The 21,493-nt window shown below is 41.7% G+C and overlaps 1 protein-coding gene across 12 annotated transcripts in view; it reads right to left on the reverse strand.

Annotated features, from left to right (window-relative positions):
• The window catches only part of PHF8 (PHD finger protein 8), a 111,226-nt gene that overhangs the window by 75,927 nt on the left and 13,806 nt on the right, over positions 1–21,493 (reverse strand). For all 12 annotated transcript variants that reach the window (XM_085007974.1, XM_085007978.1, XM_085007976.1 and 9 more), the window contains 2 exons: positions 2,358–2,443; positions 1,864–1,972 (listed from right to left, as the gene is read on the reverse strand). In XM_085007974.1, coding sequence (XP_084864100.1) covers positions 1,864–1,972; positions 2,358–2,443 — 195 coding nt within the window. The remainder of the gene's footprint in view (positions 1–1,863; positions 1,973–2,357; positions 2,444–21,493) is intronic.

The raw sequence follows: 21,493 nt of genomic DNA on the forward strand, positions 1-21,493 counted from the left end.
GAGTTCCTGTTGTGGCTCAGCAGTAACAAACCTGACTACTATCCATAAGGACACAGGTTCAATACCTGGACTTGCTCAGGGGGTTAAGAATCCAGCATTGCTGTGAACTGTGGGGCAGACAGGGCTCAGATCCAGCATTGCTGTTGCTGTGGTGTAGGCCAGCAACTACAGTTCCACTTCAACCCCTAGCCTAGGAATTTCCATATGCCATGGGTGCGGCCCTAAAAGAGACCAAAAAAAAAGAAAGGCAAAAAAGGTTTGATAATAAAGTACTGGCTAGGACATGGGGAAATAAGCACTATCACACCCTGTCTAGTGAGTTTGAAATGGTGTAGCCACATTGGAAGCAATCCAACAATATCTATAAACATTTTGAAAGCCCATACTCTTTGACCTAGCAATTTCACTTTTAGGTAGTAAATCCACACATATACTCACCTGTATATGCAAAAACTTAAGTACAGAGACATTCACTGTAGCATTTTTTTCTAATAGCAAAATACTAGAATTAATTTAAATGTTCATCAATAGAGGATTGGTTAAATAAATTATACATCCACACAATGGAGTACTAAACATCCATGAAAAAGAATGAAGAACATCTGCACGTGCTGTTATGGACTGATCTCTAAGATACATAATTTATATTTTAAAAAGTAAGACAAAGGAGTTTCCATCTGGCTCAGCTGTTGGTGAACCAGACTGGCATCCATGAAGTCTTGGGTTCGATCCCTGGCCTTGCTCAGTAGGTTAAGGATCCGGCGTTGCCAGGGCTGTGGTGTAGGACACAGACGCAGCTTGGATCCTGCGTTGCTGTGGCTGTGGCATAGTCCGGCGGCTTCAGCTCTGATTGGACCCCTAGGCCGGGAACCTCCATATGCCGCAGGCGAGGTCCTAAAAAGACAAAAAAAACAAAAAATTTAAGACATAGAACAATATAGTGTTTCCGTTTGTGTTTCTAATTTTTAAAAAAGGGGGACACACACAGATATGTTTGTATAAGCTAAAACTATTTCTGAAAGAATGCACAAGAAATTGGTTGACTTTAGAGGAGGGATCTGAGGGGTCTGGAGTAGGAAGAAAACTCACTGCCTTTAAATACACAAGTAAAAAAATCTGGCAAATTGAAAAAACGTTTATAATCCTAAATAACACTTCAAATACAGGAAAGCTGAAAATGGTCAAATGAATTTAAAACCAACAAAACAGAGTGCTTTATTAATTTTTCTAACTCATTATTTTTGCTCAAGTAATTTATTTTGAATAAACCCATCTTAATTTTTTGTTTTTGTTTTTGGCTGCACCCACAACATGTGAAAATTCTGGGGCCAGGGATCAAACCTACACCATAGCAGCAACCCAAGCCACGGCAGTGACAATGCCAGATCCCCAACCCACTGAGCCACCAGGAAACTTCCCATCTTACTTTTTTATAGGAAAAAATGTTTTCTTGATTGTAAAATAAATACATGATCACTCAAAATTTTTTTAAATTTTTTTCAGAGTTTCCTTCTCTACAATGAGAGAATTAAACTTTCTGATTTTTAAGACTCCTTCTAGTTATAGCATTCCCTGGGCGCACATAAATATTCTCTCCTGACTGAAGGAAAAACTGCCTCTCTATCTACACTTCTGCAAGTGGACCTTAATGTACTCTGTACATCATATGAAACTCCTAGCAATGTTTCTCAGAAACCGACTATAGCAGAAGACCCCTCCCCAGAGGGAACTCACAGAGCCCTGCAGACACCCCCAAATATTGGAGGCACCTAGTGGGACAGCCAGTGGGAAAGCTTGGAAGAGATGCATCCCAGCTTCCCAAAGTCCTTTCACTCACTAGCACCTTGCAGCAGGGGTCCTCACCTGTCAAAGGTCCTACTCCGAAGCTCTCGAATGAATGTAGGACTTCCGGTCTTTACTGGCTTCCCCTTGTGTGTATCATGGCCTTTTGAAGATACGCGTCGTTTTTTCACTAGGCCAAAAGACAAGAGACTATGAGCCAGGAGACCCATAAGCTTTAGTTGCAAGAGCAAAGGCTCAGCAGAACCTGCTTCTCTTCCAATATAACAACCCCTTGGAGCACCCGGAATCCAGGAGGCCCTTGCGGACTCAGGAAAGTTCCTAGTTAGGACAGGTACTTCCCCTGGGGAATCCCTAAGGAAGGGAGGGAGGTGAAGCTCTACATCTCTGCCCTCTCAGTGGAGCAGCTGTTGGCCTACAAGGCCTACAAGACTTCTGTTATTTCCCAAGGGAGACAAATCTGAAGCACTCAGGCAAAGCCAATCACCCTTCTAGGCTTCCTTTGCTTTGTCTCTCCTCTGGACTGCCTTCCCTTAAAAACCCCAAGAACTACTTACTGATGGAGGGCCCATGTAAGACCTCACAGTTGGGGCAGTGGTAGAGGTCAATGTCAGCAGCCTTCTCCTCTTCGACACCAACACAACTAGAAAAGAGAATATCAGCTGAGGTTTATGGAAATTTTGTTTTTCATAAGGTCTAAAACTGTGCTGTCCAGTACACAATTAAGTAAAATTTTAAAAATTTTAAATGCAGTTCCTTCATCATGCTAGCTACATTTCAAGTGCTCAGTAGCTATGTGTGGCTACCATATTGGGCAGATTATCAAACTTTTTCATCAACACAAAAAGTTCTATTGGACCACACTGGTCTAAAATAATTATGACAGAGCTAAAAATGTACACATAATGAAGCTTCATTAAGACTCAGAATGGGAGTTCCCATCATGGCGCAGTGGTTAACGAATCCGACTAGGAACCATGAGGTTGCGGGTTCGGTCCCTGCCCTTGCTCAGTGGGTTAACGATCTGGCGTTGCCGTGAGCTGTGGTGTAGGTTGCAGACTCGGCTCGGATCCCGCGTTGCTGTGGCTCTGGCATAAGCTGGTGGCTATGGCTCCGATTAGACCCCTAGCCTGGGAAATCTCCATATGCTGAGGGAGCAGCCCAAGAAATAGCAATAAGACAAAAAAAAAAAAATAAAGAAAAGAAAAGAAAAAAAGACTCAGAATGGTCAAAGCTGAAAGAGACTCCAGAATACCACTGTCCAATATAAATATAATGTGAGCCAAAAAGGTAATTTTTTAATGTTCTACTAGCCACATTAAAAAGGTAAAAAGATACAGATAAAATTAACTTAATAATTTAATATTTTATTTAACAAATATACCTAAAATATTATTTCAATATATAATCAAAAATTTAAACTTGGGAGTTCCCGTCGTGGCGCAGTGGTTGACGAATTCGACTAGGAACCATGAGGTTGCGGGTTCGGTCCCTGCCCTTGCTCAGTGGGTTAACAATCCGGCGTTGCTGTGAGCTGTGGTGTAGGTTGCAGACGCGGCTCGGATCCTGCGTTGCTGTGGCTCTGGCGTAGGCCGGTGGTTATAGCTCCGATTCAACCCCTAGCCTGGGAACCTCCATATGCCGCAGGAGCGGCCCAAGAAATAGCAACAACAACAACAACAGGAGTTCCCATCAACAAAAAAAAGACAAAAGACAAAAAAAAAAAAATTAAACTTTATTGAGATATTTACTTTATTAAATGAAAAGGAGTAATTTTATAGTCAACAGTGGTTCCCTCCAAATGAAAGACTATGGTAACCATTTTTCTCTTCCTTATCTGTATTTTCTAATTTTCTATGTTACTAATTTCATATTGTAATGTCTGAGAAAGATTTATTTAATTTTGAAAATCTGAGTTTGCATGTATGTGAGCTGGTAATCTCACAAAATTTAAACCCTTCCTCACCAAAGAAGTCATCAACAGACCTCCAAAAAACTTCTGGCTAAGATATAACTCCTAAAATCTTTAGTCAGCCATACACACAGCAAGAAGCATAAAAATGAGGCAGAGCTCCAACTGTTTCAGCAAAACCATGCTCATAAACTGACTTCCTGGGATCAGAACCTCACCACCTTCCTGACTGGTAACAATCTTATGCCTGTAAACCTGTTGCATGTTAATAATCTGGGGACATTTTATTTTATAAAAGGTTTGGTCCATTAAGGATCGGAAATTTTTAAAAACCCAGTACACCCTGATCCTTCACCCCAGGAAGTCTAAGAAGTACTGTGTTAGAACCCTGTCAGGTAGAAGCTGTACATTCTCCCAGGTTCTTGTAACTTAGGGCTGGGCTGAGAGTTGATGTCCCCCTCAATTTCTCATAAAAATTTGAGATGATCTTTCCTCTATCCTTGTGCAAGATCTCCTATTCTCTGAGTAGCACATAATCCAGACATACCTCTTCCCACTCCTCTTCACTATCAGCTACTCATCTCCCCAACATACCCCTTTCACTCACTGAAGAACCTGGTTACAGATTCCTCTCCATCCCAAGTTTTGCCAACCTCCTATATGACATCATTATGGATATAGAGGCCTAACATCCCAGCCTCTTAGCCTATTGAACTTCTCATCTTCAAGGGCTGCTGCCTCCACTCCCATTTAGCTATCACCTCTCATGGCAATCTCTAAGGCTCTGTCAACACTTCTCTACCTCTGAAATATGAACTGCACACATCACTCTCTGACCACAAGTACATCCATCAAGCTTTCATAGATTATGCCTGTCCTTTGCCCGCAAAATACCTTGATCCTACTTTTCACCTGTTTACCTATTGTTGACTTCACCCTTCTTCCCTAGTTTACAGATTCCAGCCTTCTTCACTTCAACCATTCTTTTACAGATACCCTCAGTTCATCTGTCCCACTACCTTTACATCACTCTGACATGTAAGTGCTAACCCTGGCTCAATTCAACTATGTAACATTGGACCATGAGACATGGCTAGGGAAAAATCACCCATTGGATTGGTCTCACAATAAATTCACACTGTCCAAAATATCTGAGTCACAGAATAACCAACACAGCATTGAAATAGAAGAACAAAGTTGAGAGACTGATGCTGCCTGACTTAAGACTTACTATAAAGCTATAGTAATCAAGACAGTATGATATTAATGAAAGAATAAACAGATGAATAGAATAGAACCCAGAAACAGATCAACAGAAATAGAGTCAACTGATCTTTGACAAAGGAATAAAGGTAATACAATGGAGCAAAGACAGTTTTTTCAACAAATGGGGCTAGGACAACTGGACATGCAAGCAAATCAAACTAGAAACCCTTTACAAAAAAAGAATTCAAAATGGATCATAAACCTAAATATAAAATGCAAAACTATTAAACTCCTAGAAGACAACATAGGAGAAAATCTAGATAACCTTGGGTTTGGCAATGACATTTTAGATGCAACTCTAAAGGCAAAATCCATGAAAAATGAGAACTGATAAGTGGACTTCATTAAAATTAAAAATCTGCTCTGTTAAAGACTGTCAATAGAATGAAACAAGCCAAAGACTGGGAGTAAATATTCATAAAAGACATATATGATAAAAAAGACTGTTATCCAAAATAGACAAAGAACTCTTAAAACTCAGTAAGAAAATGAACAACCTGGAAGTTCCTGTTATGGCTCAGTGGTAATGAGCCTGACTAGTATACATGAGGACACAGGTTCCATCCCTGGCCTCGTTCACTGGGTTAAAGGATTCTGCATTGCTGTGAGCTGTGGTATAGGTCACAGACGTGGCTCAGATCCCATGTTGCTGTGGCTGTGGCCAGCAGCTGTAGCTCTGATTCGATCCCTAGCCAGGGATCTTCCACATGCAGGTACGGCCCTAAAAAGGGAGGGAGGGTGGAAGGAAGGAAGGAAGGAAATGAACAACCGGATTATAAAAGATCTGGACACGTCACCAAAAAAGATATTAGATGGCAAATAAGCATATGAAAAGGTGCTCCACATCGTATGTCATTAGGACAATGCAAATTAAACAAAAAGATATCACTACAGACCTATTAGAATAACCAACATCCAAAACACTGACACCACCAAATGCTGCTAGTGAGAAGGTGGAGCAACAGGAATTCTCATTCTTTGCAGGTGAGAATGCAACATGCATGATATAGCCCTTTGGAATACAATAGCAGTTTCTTACAAAACTGAACATACTCTTATCATACAACCTAGCAATTGTGCTTGCTGGAATTTACTCAGTTGAAAACTATGTCTACACAAAAACCTGCACACAGATGTTTACAGCAAATTTATTCATAACTACCAAAATTTGGAAGCAACCAAGATGTCCTTCAGTAGGTGAATGGATAAACTATGGTACATCTAGACAACGAATATTATTTAGTGCTAAAAAGAAATGAGCTATGAAGCCATGGAAAGACATTAAAGAAATTGGAGTTCCCGTTGTGGTGCAGTGGAAAGGAATCCAACTAGTATCCATGAGGATGAAGGTTCAATCCCTGGCCTCGCTCACTGGGTTAAAGGATCCAGTGTTGCTGTGAGTGGTGGTGTAGATCAGAGACACAGTTCGGATCCTGCATTGCTGTGGCTGTGGTGTAGGCCAGCAGCTGCAGCTCCAATTCGACCCCCAGCCTGGAAACTTCCATATGCCAAGAGTGCAGTCATAAAAAAAAAAAAAAAAGGAAACTTAAATGCCCATTACTAAATGAAACAAACAAACCAGGCTACATATTTTAAGATTTCAACTATATGACTTTTTGAAAAAGGGAAAACTATGGGGACATTAAAAAGATCAGTGGCTGCCAGGGGTTGGGGGGGAAGAGAGATGAACAGGGAGAGCACAGAGAATTTTTAGAGCAGTGAAATTATTCTGCATAATGCTAAAATGCTATAATAGTAGGTACAAGTCATTATACATTTGTCCAAATCCACAGAATATGTAACACCAGGAGTAAACCTTGATGTAAATTATGGATGTAGGGAGATAATCATGTGTCAATGTAGGTTCATCTTTAACAAATGTACCACTCTGATGGGGGGTGTTGATAATGGGGGAGGCTATGCATGTGGGGGCAGGAATGTAGGAAATCTCTGTACCTTCCAATCAATTTGGCTATGAACCTAAAACTACTCTAAAAAATAGTCTATTAAAAAAATCTGGGTCATGTTGCCTGACTATCCTCCTATATATCCCTGCTCAGTTCTCTTCCTCACTATCCTCAGTGGCTATTTCAAATCTCTGAACCTACTACCTTCCTCTTCTCTCTCAGCAAATGATCCTGCCTCCTCCTTCTCAGACAAAATGAAATAATCAGATGGGAACTACCTTAACTTCCCATACCAAATCCACCTCCTTCTGTACCCATCTTCTCTTCCTGTTCCAACAAAAAGAATTCTATTTCCTTCTTTGTAAAGTCAGCTTTTCCACCAGGGTCACATCTTTTCTTTAATCTTCTCAATAAATTATCCCTTCTTTCTTTCTTTCTTTTTTTTTTTTTTTTTTTTGTCTTTTTGCCTTTTCTTGGGCCACTCCCGTGGCATATGGAGGTTCCCAGGCTTGGGGTCCAATCGGAGCTGTAGCTGCCAGCCTACGCCAGAGCCATAGCAACACCAGATCAGAGCCACGTCTGCGACCTACATCACAGCTCATGGCAACGCCAGATCCTTAACCCACTGAGCAAGGCCACAGATCGAACCCACAACCTCATGGTTCCTAGTCAGAGTCGCTAACCACTGAGCAACGACGGGAACTCCAAATTATCCTTTCTTTTTGCAGTATCTTCAACCTCTCCCTGTCTACCTTCTCCTTCACAACAGCATTTAAACAAGCTCACCAATTTTTGCAGATAAAAAAAGGCAAGACCTAAGTTCCTGTCACGGCTCAGCGGGTTATGAACTCAACTAGTATCCATGAGGATGCAGGTTCGATCCCTGGCCTTACTCGGTGGGTTAAGGATCTAGTGTTGCTGTGAGCTGTGGTGTAGGTCACAGATGCGGCTTGGATCCCTTATTGCTATAGCTGTGGCATAGGCTGGCAGCTGCAGCTCCGATTCAACTCCTAGCCTGGGAACTTTCATATGCCTCAGGTGTGGCCCTAAAAAGCAAAAAAAAAAAAAAAAAACAAAAAAAAAACAGGATCTTCCCTCACTCCTGTCTGCCTCTCTCTGCCACAACTAAATATCTTGTTTAAACTTATGCAGGAGTTATCTTGTGGCACAGCGGGTTAAAGACCTGGCATCATTACTGCAGTGCTTGGGTTGTTGCTATGGGATGGGTCCAACCCCTGGCCCAGGAACTTCCACATGCTGTGGGGACCACCAAAAAAATAATAAGCCAATAAAGCCTCACAGTGACTTTCACTTAAATAGGTATGTTATACATTTTATGAAACTCAAAAGTTATAGACCTGCATACATGAAAAGTCTCCCTCTTACTCCTAGCCACCAGGTTCTACCAGGGCTAAGCCTGTAAAAGAACTGTTTTGAGTTACTGTGTATGCTTTCTCACCCACTTCTGCAGTCTTATTTTAGTCCATACCTTCTCTAAAACAAATCTCACTGATATCTTGACCTCTTCATTGATAGGTGCAAAAAGTACTTCTCTCCTTTATCTCACTTAACCTCCTAGCCACATTACCACAGTGCCGACCCTATGTTCTCTCTACCTGACAAGCTCTCTACCCTTGACTTCTATAAAACTCCATTTGCCTAGGATTCATTCCTCCAGCTAACATTTAATGAGCATCTGCCAGGCCCTGGCCTAGGTGCTAGGGAGACAAAGACAGAACAAAGCAAAGCATATAAAACTTCTGCCATTCTAGTTGGGAGGAGCTGACATTCTAGTGGGTGAAGTAGACAAGAAATAAATCAATGTAATCAGTGAAATATATTTTATGTTAGATAATGTGAAGAGCTAAGTAGAAAAATAAAGCAGGAAAGAGAATATATATGCATGTGTATATAAATACAAACATACACACACACACACACACAGGGGGTTGAGGGGAATAACAATGGTGTTGAAATTTTAGATAGGGAAACCAAAGAAGGACTCACTGACAAAACAAATTTTTTTTCTTTAGTGTTTGGAATATTTGATGGTTCTAGTTAAGTCAGTGATTTATTTAATTAACATTTTAAGGATTTTTATTGAAATACAAAGTAAGTATTCTCTTTTGTCAAAAGGAATCGGTCACCCACAGATTTCAAAACCAATATTGTGGTTATCATAAGTGAAACTGTTGGGGGGAGAGAAAAATTGGGAGGGAGGAATAACATATACACAACAACTTTATAAAATCAATGATTAACAAGAACCTACTGTAAAGCACAGGAAAATCTGCTTAATCATTTGCAATAACCTATATGGGAAAAAAGAATGGATATATTTATAGGTATAACTGATTCACTTGGCTGTACACCTAAAACTAACATTGTACATTGTCAGTCAACTATACTCCAATAAAATTAAATTGAAAAAAAGGAACTGTTGATGGACAGTTGGATATCTTCTATCAAAACAACTTTTAAATAGAGACCTGAAGGGAGTAAGGAAGCAAGCCATATGTATGTAAGGGAAGAGCATTCCAATTAGAACAGGAAATACAAAAGCCCTGTGGTAGGAGTGTGCCTAGATTATTAAGGCAACAGAGAGGAAGAGAGTGTTATGGAATACAGAGAACAAGGGGGACAATAGTGGGTCAACAAGTAAGCTCCTACAGCAGGGTCCTGTAGGCCATCATAAAGGACTTCTGATTTTCCTAAGTGAAGAACTAGGTGAAATCCACCCAGTTCTTCACTCAGCAAGGATTATGAGATGGATGTGATGTGATTTTTTTTTTAGGGCATATGGAAGTTCCCAGGTTAGGGATCGAATAGGAGTACAGCTGCTGGCCTACGCATAGCCATAGCAACTTGCAATCTGAGCCGTACCTGCAACTTATACTACAGCTCACAGCAACACTGGATCCTTGACCCACTAAGCAAGGCCAGGGATGGACCCCACATCCTCATGGATACTAGCTGGGTTCATTTCCACTGCACCACAAAGAGAACTCCCATGATGTGATCTTAATTATGTCTCCGCGTCCATTGACATTTAAGGTGATTATTGATAGATATGTATTTATTGCCATTTTAAACCTTGTTTTCTAGTTGATTCTATGTTTCACCATGCTGTGCAGTATAAAATATATATATAAAGAAATTTTTAAAAAAAAGAAAAGAAATTTAATTTTGCATTAAGTTTGAAGACCAAAAAAAAAAAAAAAATTATGTCTCCGGCTGCTCCTTCTGTTTCCTAATGCACTCTATTTTTCTAGTGCTCACTCCTTAAATGTTGACATTTCTCAGGTCCTCTTGCCTGGGCACTCTTTCCCTCTCACCTTCCCTCTTTGGTCTCACACTCTCCCAGGGCTCCATGTGCCTTCTATACACCTATAACTGCAAGCCAGATCTCCCTGATGAGTTTCAGACTCCAACCTCCAAATTCCACCTGGATATTTCTACTGGATAATCCACTTACATACTTCAAATTTAACACATTCGAATTCAGTTTCTCCACCTGCTTCCCCTAAACCTGCCCCTCTCTAAACTGGCACCATAGGGACTTCCTGTTGTGGCTCAGTGGAAATGAATCTGACTAGTAGCCATGAAGACGCAGATTTGATCCCTGGCCTCGCTCTGCTCCGTGGGTTAAGGATCCGGCGTTGCCGTGAGCTGTGGTGTAGGTCACAGACGTGGCTCGGATCAGGCATTGCTGTGGCTGTGGTGTAGGCCAGCAGCTACAGCTCCCATTTGACCCCTGGCCTGGGAACTTTCATATGCTTTGGGTGAGGCCCTAAAAAAAAAAAAAAAAAAAAAAAAAGAAAGAAAGAAAGAAAATAAATAAATAAATAAATTGGCACCATAACCTCACCAGGTGTTTAAGCCAGAAACCAGGCAGTCACTGATGACCTGCCTCTCACTCTCTCCCTCCACTAAACCCTGAGGAGATATTCAAAGCCTAAGGACCTTAGATTTTAGGGCCAGAATGCCTGCATTTACATCCTAACTATACCTTCCGCTTACCGCATACTAGCTGTGGTATCTCAGGCAAGTAACTTAACCTCTCTACCCCAGTTTCTTTTTCTCTAAGGTAGGATAAAAACTGTATGTGTGGGAGTTCCTGTTGTGGCTGGGTGGGTTAAGAACCTGACTAGCATCCATAAGGATGTGGGTTTAATCTCAAACCTTGTTCAGTGGATTAAGGAGCTGGCGTTGCCGCAAGCTGTAGCACAGGTCACAAATACAGCTCAGATCTGGCATTGCTGTGGCTGTAGCATAGATGGGCAGCTATGGCTCCAATTCAGCCCCTAGCCTGGAAACTTCCATATGCTGCGGGTGCAGCCCTAAAAAATCAAAAATGAACAAACAAAAAACTGTACTGTAACATAAAGTTGCTCTCAAAAGTAAATGAGTTATATACAGTGTTTAGAACAGTGCCTGGCACATAGTAAGTCCTCTGTATCTAATGCTATTATCATCTGAGTTATCACCATGTCCTATCAATTCTATCTCCTGATTATCAATTGTGTCCTTCTGTCATCCTCATGCCTGTTGCCCTAATCCAGGCCACTATCATCTCTAGCTAGGATTACTGTCTTGTCCTCCTAACTGGGTTCCTGGCCTCTACTCTGTCCTCACCCAAATGGCCCTCCACACTACAGCTAAACTTATCATTTTTAAAATGCAAGAGTTCCTGGAGTTCCCATTGTGGCGCAGTGGTTGACGAATCCGACTGGGAATCATGAGGTTGTGGGTTCGGTCCCTGCCCTTGCTCAATGGGTTAACGATCCGGCGTTGCCATGAGCTGTGGTGTACGCTGCAGACGTGGCTCGGATCTCGCATTGCTGTGGCTCTGGCTGTAGGCCAGTGGCTACAGCTCTGATTCGACCCCTAGCCTGGGAACCTCCATATGCTGTGGGAGCGGCCCAAAGAAATAGCAAAAAGACAAAAAAAAAAAAAATAAAATAAAATGCAAGAGTTCCCATCGTGGTGCAGCGTAATCGAATCCGACTAGGAACCATGAAGTTGCGGGTTCGATCCCTGGCCTTGCTCAGTGGGTTAAGGATCTGGCGTTGCCTTGATCTGTGGTGTAGGTCACAGATGCAGCTCAGATCTGGCATTGCTGTGGCTCTGGTGTGGGCTGGCAGCTACAGCTCTGATTAGACCCCTAGCCTGAGAACCTCCATATGCCGTGGGTGTGGCCCTAAAAAGACAAAAGACCAAAAAAAAAATCATTTTTAAAATGCAAATTTGATTCTATCAGTCCTTGCTCAAAACCCCTCACATCCTTCCCATTTTTCTTAAGGTAAACTACAAACTTATCATGGTCTAAAAGGCCTCACCTCTTGCCCCTTAAACACAGCATTGGCTATATAGTTTGTGGAGATGGTGTAAAAGAAATCAGGGGCTCCCTGTTGACAAGCCAAAAAAAAGTTTTTTCCTCTCTTCCATGATCTCTCTCTGAACTTGTCATGGGGCTTTTTATTTGCTATTTACTGTCACATTCCCTTGGGCATGGGGGATATTCAAAGGGTCGAGTGCGGGCCCTCACAGGCACTCAGGGGCCACACACTGTGACTCAGTTGCACAAGGTGCATGCACCTGACCCTGACTCTCTGGCATCTGCACCCAGGCCCAGAAACCCAGGCAGCCAGCCAAAAATCTGCTCAGGGAGGCAAGGAAGCTGCAAGAGGTAGGACTAGAGGTGAGCAAAAGCTCTAAGTCCCCAGGATAAACTCCACTGTCCCACTGAACCTCACATACAAAACACAAATTCAAAGAGAAAATTAAGAATTTCAAGACAACCACAAAGCATTAAATCTCAAGCATGGGCATGGGGCCCCCTTCCAAATATAAGGCTGTGTGTAACTACAGCGGTCACATGCCCATGAAGCCAGCCCTGCTCTAATAAGACCGCTTGACTCTCAGTGCCATGTTCTTTCTGGTCGCTGGGACTCATCACACGTGGCTCTCTATGCCTCGGACATTCCTTCTCTTCCTCTTCCCTACTGCCGTGCCCCTCACACATGCTATACTTATTTCAGCACTTCACCCTGTGGACTTGCGACTGTCCATTTACTCGTTATCTGCCCCCACTACACATGGCAGACAGCATCTATCTTATCATCCTGAGTCCTCACCTTATCCATTTCCTAGTCTTGCTTTAATCCAATTCATTGGGCTAGGTAACATCTCACATCAGGAAGGCATTGGGATGAAAATCAGGCTTATGACTGCACTGTCTCAATAATTACCCCCTGGACTCGGGGTCCTAAATGCCGTTTTGCTTCCTTAGTGAATAGGACAATTATCATAGCACCAGGTCTCAAGAGTAAGATGAATCATCCCCAACATGTATCAGAGACTGGCATATGGTAGGCAGTCAGTCAGTGTTTGTATTTAAATGGTGGTATAAATTCAATAAATATTGACTGCAAATAGCTACTGCCCTCATGGAGCAGACATTCTAGAGGGGAAGACAGACAAGTGGTGCCAAAACAGTTTCATAAATGCTATAAAGTAAATAAAGCAGTGTAAGGGGATGGTGAGTGAAAGAGTGAATTTGAAGCCTTCATAAAAGGAACTGAGAGATGGAGTTCCGTTGTGGCGCAGTGGAAATAAATCCAGCTAGTAACCGTGAGGTTGTGGGTTCAATCCCTGGCCTTGCTCAGTGGGTTGGGGATCCAGCATTGCCATGAGCTGTGGTGTAGGTCGCAGACTTGGCTTGGAGCCCATGTTGCTGTGGCTGTGGCATAGGCTGGCAGCTGTAGCTCCAATTAACCCCCAGCCTGGGAACTTCAATATGCCATAGGTGCGGCCCTAAAAAGCAAAAAAAGAAAAAAGAAAAAGAAAGAAAAGGAACTAAAGAGAAAAGTGAGCTATGCATTACACATATATTATCACATTCAATCTCCGTAACAAATCAGGACATTCTTTACAGTAATCGGAGGCACAGAGTTTAAACCCAGACTTGGGAGCCAAACTGTCTGGGTTTAAATCTCACCTCTGCCACTTAATAGCTATGTGAACTTAGGCAATTTACTTAACCTTGCTGTGCCTCAGTTTCTACATCTATAAAATGAGATTATTAATAGTACCCCACTCTATAGGGTTGTTAGGCTTAAATGAGCTAAAGTAGGTAAAGAACTGAGATGCCCAGTACATGAGTATTACCTATCATCATTATTAATGTTCTAATTTAACAGATGAGAAATCTGAGTGGTTAAGTAACCTGTTGGTCATTACAAAACTAATAAGCAGCAGAGCAGGATAAAAATCCAGATCTGTGTGACTCCAATATACCACTACAATATGAAACTAGAATATAATGTGCAATGAGAACACAGAAGTGGGTATTCAGTCTTTCCAGGAGTGTAGAACTGAGTTGGGGGCTGACAACTGGATAAGCCTGAGAGGTGACAAGGTTGCTCAGGATCCTGTCTGGCTTCTTATCTGTTCAACCTCTGCTCTCTGAGGATGCCCAAAGAGCCAGGTCCTGTCACCACTTGTGCCTTGGAAGAACAGTATCTTCATTCACCAATAAAAAAGAAAAATATCCGAAAAATCCAAGTCAATTTCTGGTTTCCTGAATCTTGATCAGGCCAAGCATAATCTTTAAAAACAGGGATGACCCATCCCTAGTTGCTGAGGCATCCACCATTCACACCAGTGGTCTCCAGGCACATAGGACTCGGAATAGTACAAAGGACACTGAGTAAGTTTCAGAGCACCAGGAAAGTCTCATTTTGGTCTACCTAGTCCCTGGCACATAAGTTGGTAAATAACAGGCTTCACTAAATTCTGAATGCACCAATAGAATCACTCTATATTCACTGACATGCACACCAATAGGTGTAATCTCTAGCTCCCAAAAAACCAAACCAAACAAAAATCCTCTTGTGACCCCTTCTGCCAGTGGCCCACTGTTATGTCCCCTGTATACCAAAACCTCTCAAAACAGAGTCATCCTTGAGTCCTTTTACAACCCCATTAGCATCTGTCAGTAAAGCCTGTATCAATAAATATTCAAAATCCAATCACTTCTCATCACTACTGACTCCTGTCCAAGTCACCACTGCCTAATTAGACCAGTGTTTCTCAAATATCAGAGCACATCAGAAACACTCAGAAGGCTTGCTGAGCCACAGATTCCTGGGCCTCATCTCCAGATCCTGATTTGGTAGGTCTGGGGTGGGGCCCAGAAACATGCATTTTTAACAAGGTCCCAGGCAATGCTGATGCTGCTGGTCCAGGGACCACACTTCAATAATCTATAGTAATCGCCAAATACTCCCTGCTTCATCCTGTACTCACCTTGAATCTGTCTTTACAACAGCCAAAGCCTAAACCAGATCACAACTCTCCTTTGCTCAAAACCCTTCTGTGGATTCCATCCCACCTGGAGTGAAAACCAAGTTTTTACAATGGCCCATAGGCCCATATACCTGTGATTCTCAAACTTTAGAGTGCACCAGAATCACCTGGAAGGCTTGCTACACCATAAATTCCTGAGTCCCACCTCCAGAGTTTCTGATGTGATAGGTCTGGGATAGGACACAAGAATTTGCCTAACCAGTTCCCAGGTGATGATGATCCTACTGGTCCTACCTGGAGAATCACTGCCCTACATGATATGTGCCCCCCACCATCGCCTATCATCAGCTTCTACTACTCTACCACCACTCACTCTGTCCAATATCATTGGCCTCTTTGCTGTAACTGGAATGGTAACATGTCAGGCGTGCTTTCTCACTCAGGTCCCATATTTCCTCTACCTGGAACACTCTTCCCCCACTTTACCAGCATGGTTCCCTCCCTCACTTTCCTTCAGGCCTCTGCTCAAGTGGTACCCATCCATTATTACCCTATACAAAATAATCATGCCTCCAGCCCTAGGGGTGGCACTCTTTCTTACTCTGCTTTACATTTCCCTACATCACTTACTATCACTTAAGACATTATCTATTTACCGGTTAGTTTACCATCTCATGTTCATTGCCGTATCCCACCCTCCCAGTGTCTAGAACAATGTCTGGTACATGGCACACACTTATTGAATAGGTGAGTGCATGAATGAGTGAATAAATGAATTCATCTTACTTTCTAGCCTGAAATAATCTAGAAGTCACAGCCTGTGTCTTACTGATCTCTATCTCCCACAGTCCTTAGCTCACTCTTTAGCAGACAGTAAATATTTGAGAAATACTTATGGCATGAATATTCTAGGTGACAACCAGAATTGAGTACCTACTATGTGCCAGAACTACGCTAAGTGCTTAACAGACATTCTCTTATTAATCCTCACAACAACCATATGAAATACGGATTCTTTCTGTTTTAAAGCTGATAAAGCATACCTGACACTAATATTGTAAATCAAATATACTTCAATTTAAAATTTTTTTAGGGAGTTCCCGTCGTGGCGCAGTGGTTAACGAATCCGACTAGGAACCATGAGGTTGCGGGTTCGGTCCCTGTCCTTGCTCAGTGGGTTAACGATCTGGCGTTGCCGTGAGCTGTGGTGTAGGTTGCAGATGCGGCTCGGATCCCGTGTTGCTGTGGCTCTGGCATAGGCCGGTGGCTACAGCTCCAATTCAACCCCTAGCCTGGGAACCTCCATATGCCGCGGGAGCGGCCCAAGAAATAGCAACAACAACAACAACAAAAAGACAAAAGACAAATAAATAAATAAAAATTTTTTAAATAAGTAAATAAAGCTGAGAAAGCAGAAGCTTAGGGAGGTGAAGTAACCTGCCCAAAGCAACAGTTAATAAATGGAAGAGCTAAGACTCTGGGCCAGGTTTTCCTGGCTCCCAAGCCATGCTTTCATCACTATGCCTCCATTTCCAGAACACATTTTCATTTAGCTTCCATAACACAGTCCTGGGCATCATGCCTATCAGACCTTCTGATATGAATTTTCATGACATTCCTCTTGGACACTGATCACCCATCCTTTGGTATATGTTCACCATCCCAAATTTCTTCTAATGTGGGCTGGGGCAAAAATTATGCTACCCCTCCCCCACTGGTGAAGGAACAGTTCTTTATCCTGATTGTGGTAGTTATGTGAATCTACAAATGTGATAAAATTGTACAGAACTATATACACATAGACACAAATGAGTGTATGCAAAACTGGTGAAATTAGAATAAAATTGGTAGATTGTACCAAGGTCAGTTTTCTGGTTTTGACATTGTACTGTAGTTATATATCACCATGGGGGAAACTGAGTAAAGATAACAAAGGCCCTTCCCATGCATTTTTTGCAAGTTCCAATGAATCTATAATTATTAAAAAAATATTTTAAAAATATGTCACCCAAGAGACATCCTATGAGTCCTGACAGAGTAGGCTGTCCTTTCACTCCTTCTAATTCCACACCCTACAAGACCTTCTCCAGAGCAGGTTCTGCAACCCATACATTATATCTAGCAAACCCTGAATATGAATGCTAGGCCTTCTCTTCCCTTTGCTACATACTCCTAAAGCTGTGGGTTACCCATCTGCTGCTTTAAAAAAAATTGTGGAGTTTCTGTTGTGGCTCAGTGGTTAACGAACGTGACTAGTATCCATGAGGACATGGGTTCGATCCCTGGCCTCACTCAGTGGGTTAAGGATCCGGTATTGCCATGAGCTGTTCTGTAGTTCACAGACACAGCTCAGATCCCACGTTGCTATGGCTGTGGAGAAGGCCAGCAGCTATAGCTCCAATTGGACCCCTAGCCTGGGAACCTCCATATGCCATGGGTGCAGCCCTAAAAAAAAAAATAAATAAAATAAAATAAATTTTTTAAAAAGTTAGGTTCACATTAACCTGATTTCACTTGGAACAAAAATGTGGTGAGAGTATACGCCTGATTTTCTCTAACTCCCACAAGATCTTGAAAATGGCTTGACCTAAACAGTGCTTTATACTATCTATAGTATTATATATCCTGCAGCAAGAGTCCAAGAGACCCAGGTCTGACTCATGGTTGAGTAAATTAACTGACTGGGTAGCTTTGGGCAAGCTATTTAACCGCATGAGAGAAAATAATAGCTCCAAAGAGCTACTGTAAAGATTAGTTGATCACTTCTGGTTTTGGAACAATGGAGTAAACACATTTCTCCCTATTCCTCCCACTAAGCATAGGTAAAAGTCTTGGATGTCTCTGTTGTGGCTCAGTGGTTAATGAACCTGACTGGTACCAATGAGGACATGGGTTCGATGGATGACTCTGAAAAAAAAAAAAATCAGATGACTCTGAAAGATAGAGAGAAAGCAGTCTGACTAGAGACAGCAGGATCTAAGGTAGTGAGTGCCACCCTAGAGCAAGCGCGGGAACCTGGACTTCCATTCCTACCTGACAGTAAAGAAGGAATGAGTGCCCACTTCCCCAGCCACTGAAATGGAGTGAAAAGTCCCACTAAAACATAAGATAGAGTAATATCCAGAATCTCATAATACCCCAAATATCCAGGATATAATGAAAATAATCACTCATCATATCAAGAACAAGGAAAATCACAACTTGAATGAGCAAAGAAAATCAATAATCTCAGCAATGAGATGAAACAGATGTTGGAATGATCTGACAACGATTTTAAAGGAGCAACCCCAAAAATGCTTCAATGACCAATTACAAACATGATTAAAACAAATGAATTAAAAGTAATCAAAAGCTAGAATTTCTGCAAATAAGTAGAAGATACAGAAAAGAACTAATGGCACTTTTAGAAAAATCTGCAACAACCTAAATGAAAACTCACTGCATGGGTTCAACAGCAGAATGGAGATAACAAAGGAAAAAACAGTAAACTTGAAGATACCTATTTGATCAACAGAAAGAAAACAGACTGAACTATGAACAACTAAAAGCCAACAAACTGGACAACCTAGAGGAAACATACATTTTTATAAACATACAACCTGCCAAGACTGAATCAGGAAGAAACAGAAAATCTGAAGAGATTAATTAGTAGTAAGGATTTTGAATCAGCAATAAAAAAAAAATCTCCCAATGGAGAGAAGCCCAGGACCCAATGGCTTCACTGGCGAATTTTAGCAAACAATTAAGGAAGAATTACCACCAATTTTTCTCAAACTCTTGTGGCTTGAATTTAACCCCTGCCCCAGGAGCTTTTTCATGTGCCGCAGGTGCAGCGATAAAAAAAAAAAAGAAATCAAAGAGAAGGGAACATTCCTGAACTCACTTTACAAGGCCAGTATTACCCTGATACCAAAACCAGATAAGGACACCACTACAAGAAAAGAAAACTACAATAGAATATCCCTAATGAATACATATGGAAAAATTCTCAATAAAGTACTAGCAAATAGAATTCAGCAGCACATTAAAGGAAACATTTACCATGATAAAATGGGATTTATCCTTGAAATGCAAAGCTGGTTCAAAATAAGCAACTTGATAAAGGTGAAACATCACATTAATAGAATGAAAGAAAAAAGTCATCTAAAAAAAGATGCAGGGAGTTCCCATTGTGGCTCAGCAGTAACAAACCCGACCAGGATCCATGGTCTGATCCCTGGCCTCACTCAGTGGTTTAAGGATCTGGTGTTGCTGTGAGCTGTGGTGTAGGTCACAGACACAGCTTAGACGCTACATTGCTATGGCTGTGGTGTAGGCTGGTAGCTCTAACTCCGATTCGACCCCTAGCCTGGGAAATTCCATATGCCGAAGATGTAGCCCTAAAAAGCAAAAACAAAAAAAACACACAAAAAAACAAAAAAAGATGCAGAGAAAGCATTTGACAAAACTCAACATCAACTTGTGATTTTTAAAAAACCACTAAAGGAGTTCCCGTCGTGGCGCAGTGGTTAACGAATCCGACTAGGAACCATGAGGTTGCGGGTTCGGTCCCTGCCCTTGCTCAGTGGGTTAACGATCTGGCGTTGCCGTGAGCTGTGGTGTAGGTTGCAGACGCGGCTTGGATCCTGCGTTGCTGTGGCTCTGGTGTAGGCCGGTGGCTACAGCTCCGATTCGACCCCTAGCCTGGGAACCTCCATATGCCACGGGAGCGGCCCAAGAAATAGCAACAACAACAACAAAAAAAAAGACAAAAGACAAAAAAAAAATAAAAATAAAAATAAATAAAAAACCACTAAAAATGTGGTATAGAAGAAATGTATCTCAACATAATAAAAGCCATATATGACAAGCCCATGACTAACATGAGACTCAGTGAATGGTTGAAAGGTTTTCCTCTAAGGTCCGGATTAAGACAAAGGCACCCCCTCTCATCACTTTTATTCAACAGAGTACTGGAAATCACAGCCACAGCAATCAGGTAAGGAAAAAAAGGCATCAGAAAGGAAGAAGTGGAGATCCCACTGTGACGCAGTGGAAACGAATCCGACAAGGAACCATGAGATTGTAGGTGCAATCCCTGGGCTCGCTCAGTGGGTTAAGGATCCAGTGTTGCCATGAGCTGTGGTGTAAGTCGAAGATGCAGGTAGGATCTGGTGTTGCTGTGGCTGTGGTGTAGGCTGGCAGCTGTAGCTCCGATTGGACCCCTAGCCTGGGAACCTCCGTGTGCTGCAGGTACAGCCCTCAAAAGACAAAAAAAGAAAGAAAGAAAGAAGGGAAAAAGTAAAATTATCTCTATTTGCAGATGACATGATTTTATATATAGAAAATTCTAAAAATTCCATCAAAAAACCATTAGAGCTAATTAATGAATTCCATAAAGCTGTAGGATACAAAATTAACATGTAAAAAATCAGTAGCATTTAGGATTTCCCATTGTGGCACAGCAGAAACAAATCTGACTAGGAACCATGAGTTGCAGGTTCAATGCCTGGCCTCACTCAGTGAGTTAAGAATCCAGACGTTGCTGGGAGCTGTGATGTAGGTCTCAGATGTAGCTCGGATCCCACATTGCTGTGTCTGTGGTGTAGGCCGGCCGGTGTAGCTCCGATTCGACCCCTAGCCTGGAAACCTCCATATGCTGTGGGTGTGGCCCTAAAAAGCAAAAAAAAAAAAAAAAAAAAAAGACTATAGCATTTATATACACCAAAAACAAATTATCTGAAAAGGAAATAAAGAAAATCCCACTTACAACCACATCAGAAACTATAAAATACTTAATAATAAATTTAACCAAGAAGGTAAAATATCTCTACACTGAAAACTGCAAGACACCAGTGAAAGAAATGGAAAAAAACACAAAGAAATGGAAAGATATCCTGTGTTCATGGATTAGAAGACTCAATATTGTTAAAATGTCCATACTGTCCAAAGCCAACTATAGACTCAAAACAATCCTTATCAAGATTCTAGTGGTATATATTTTATAAAGAAGCAGAAAAAAACAGTCTTCAAATTCATATAGAACCACAAAGGACCCAGAACAGCCAAAGCAATTGTGAGAAAGAACAACAAAGTGGGAAGCATCACATTTCCTGATTCAAACTGTATTATAAAGCTTTAGTATTCAAAACAGTATGGTACAGGCATAAAAACAGACACGTAGACCAATGGAACAGTATCTAGAGCCTAGAAATAAACCCATGCATACGCAGTCAACTAATATTTCACAAGGGATCCAGGACAACTCAGTGGAGAAAAGACAGTCTCTTTGATAAATGGTGCTGGGAAAATGGAATAG

This window comes from Sus scrofa, chromosome X (assembly GCF_054392235.1).
Source record: "Sus scrofa isolate SSC_HxYL_T2T_F1_AM1 chromosome X, Sscrofa_HxYL_maternal_Yorkshire_Landrace_v2.0, whole genome shotgun sequence".
In the NCBI taxonomy this organism is placed as follows: Eukaryota; Metazoa; Chordata; class Mammalia; order Artiodactyla; family Suidae; genus Sus; species Sus scrofa.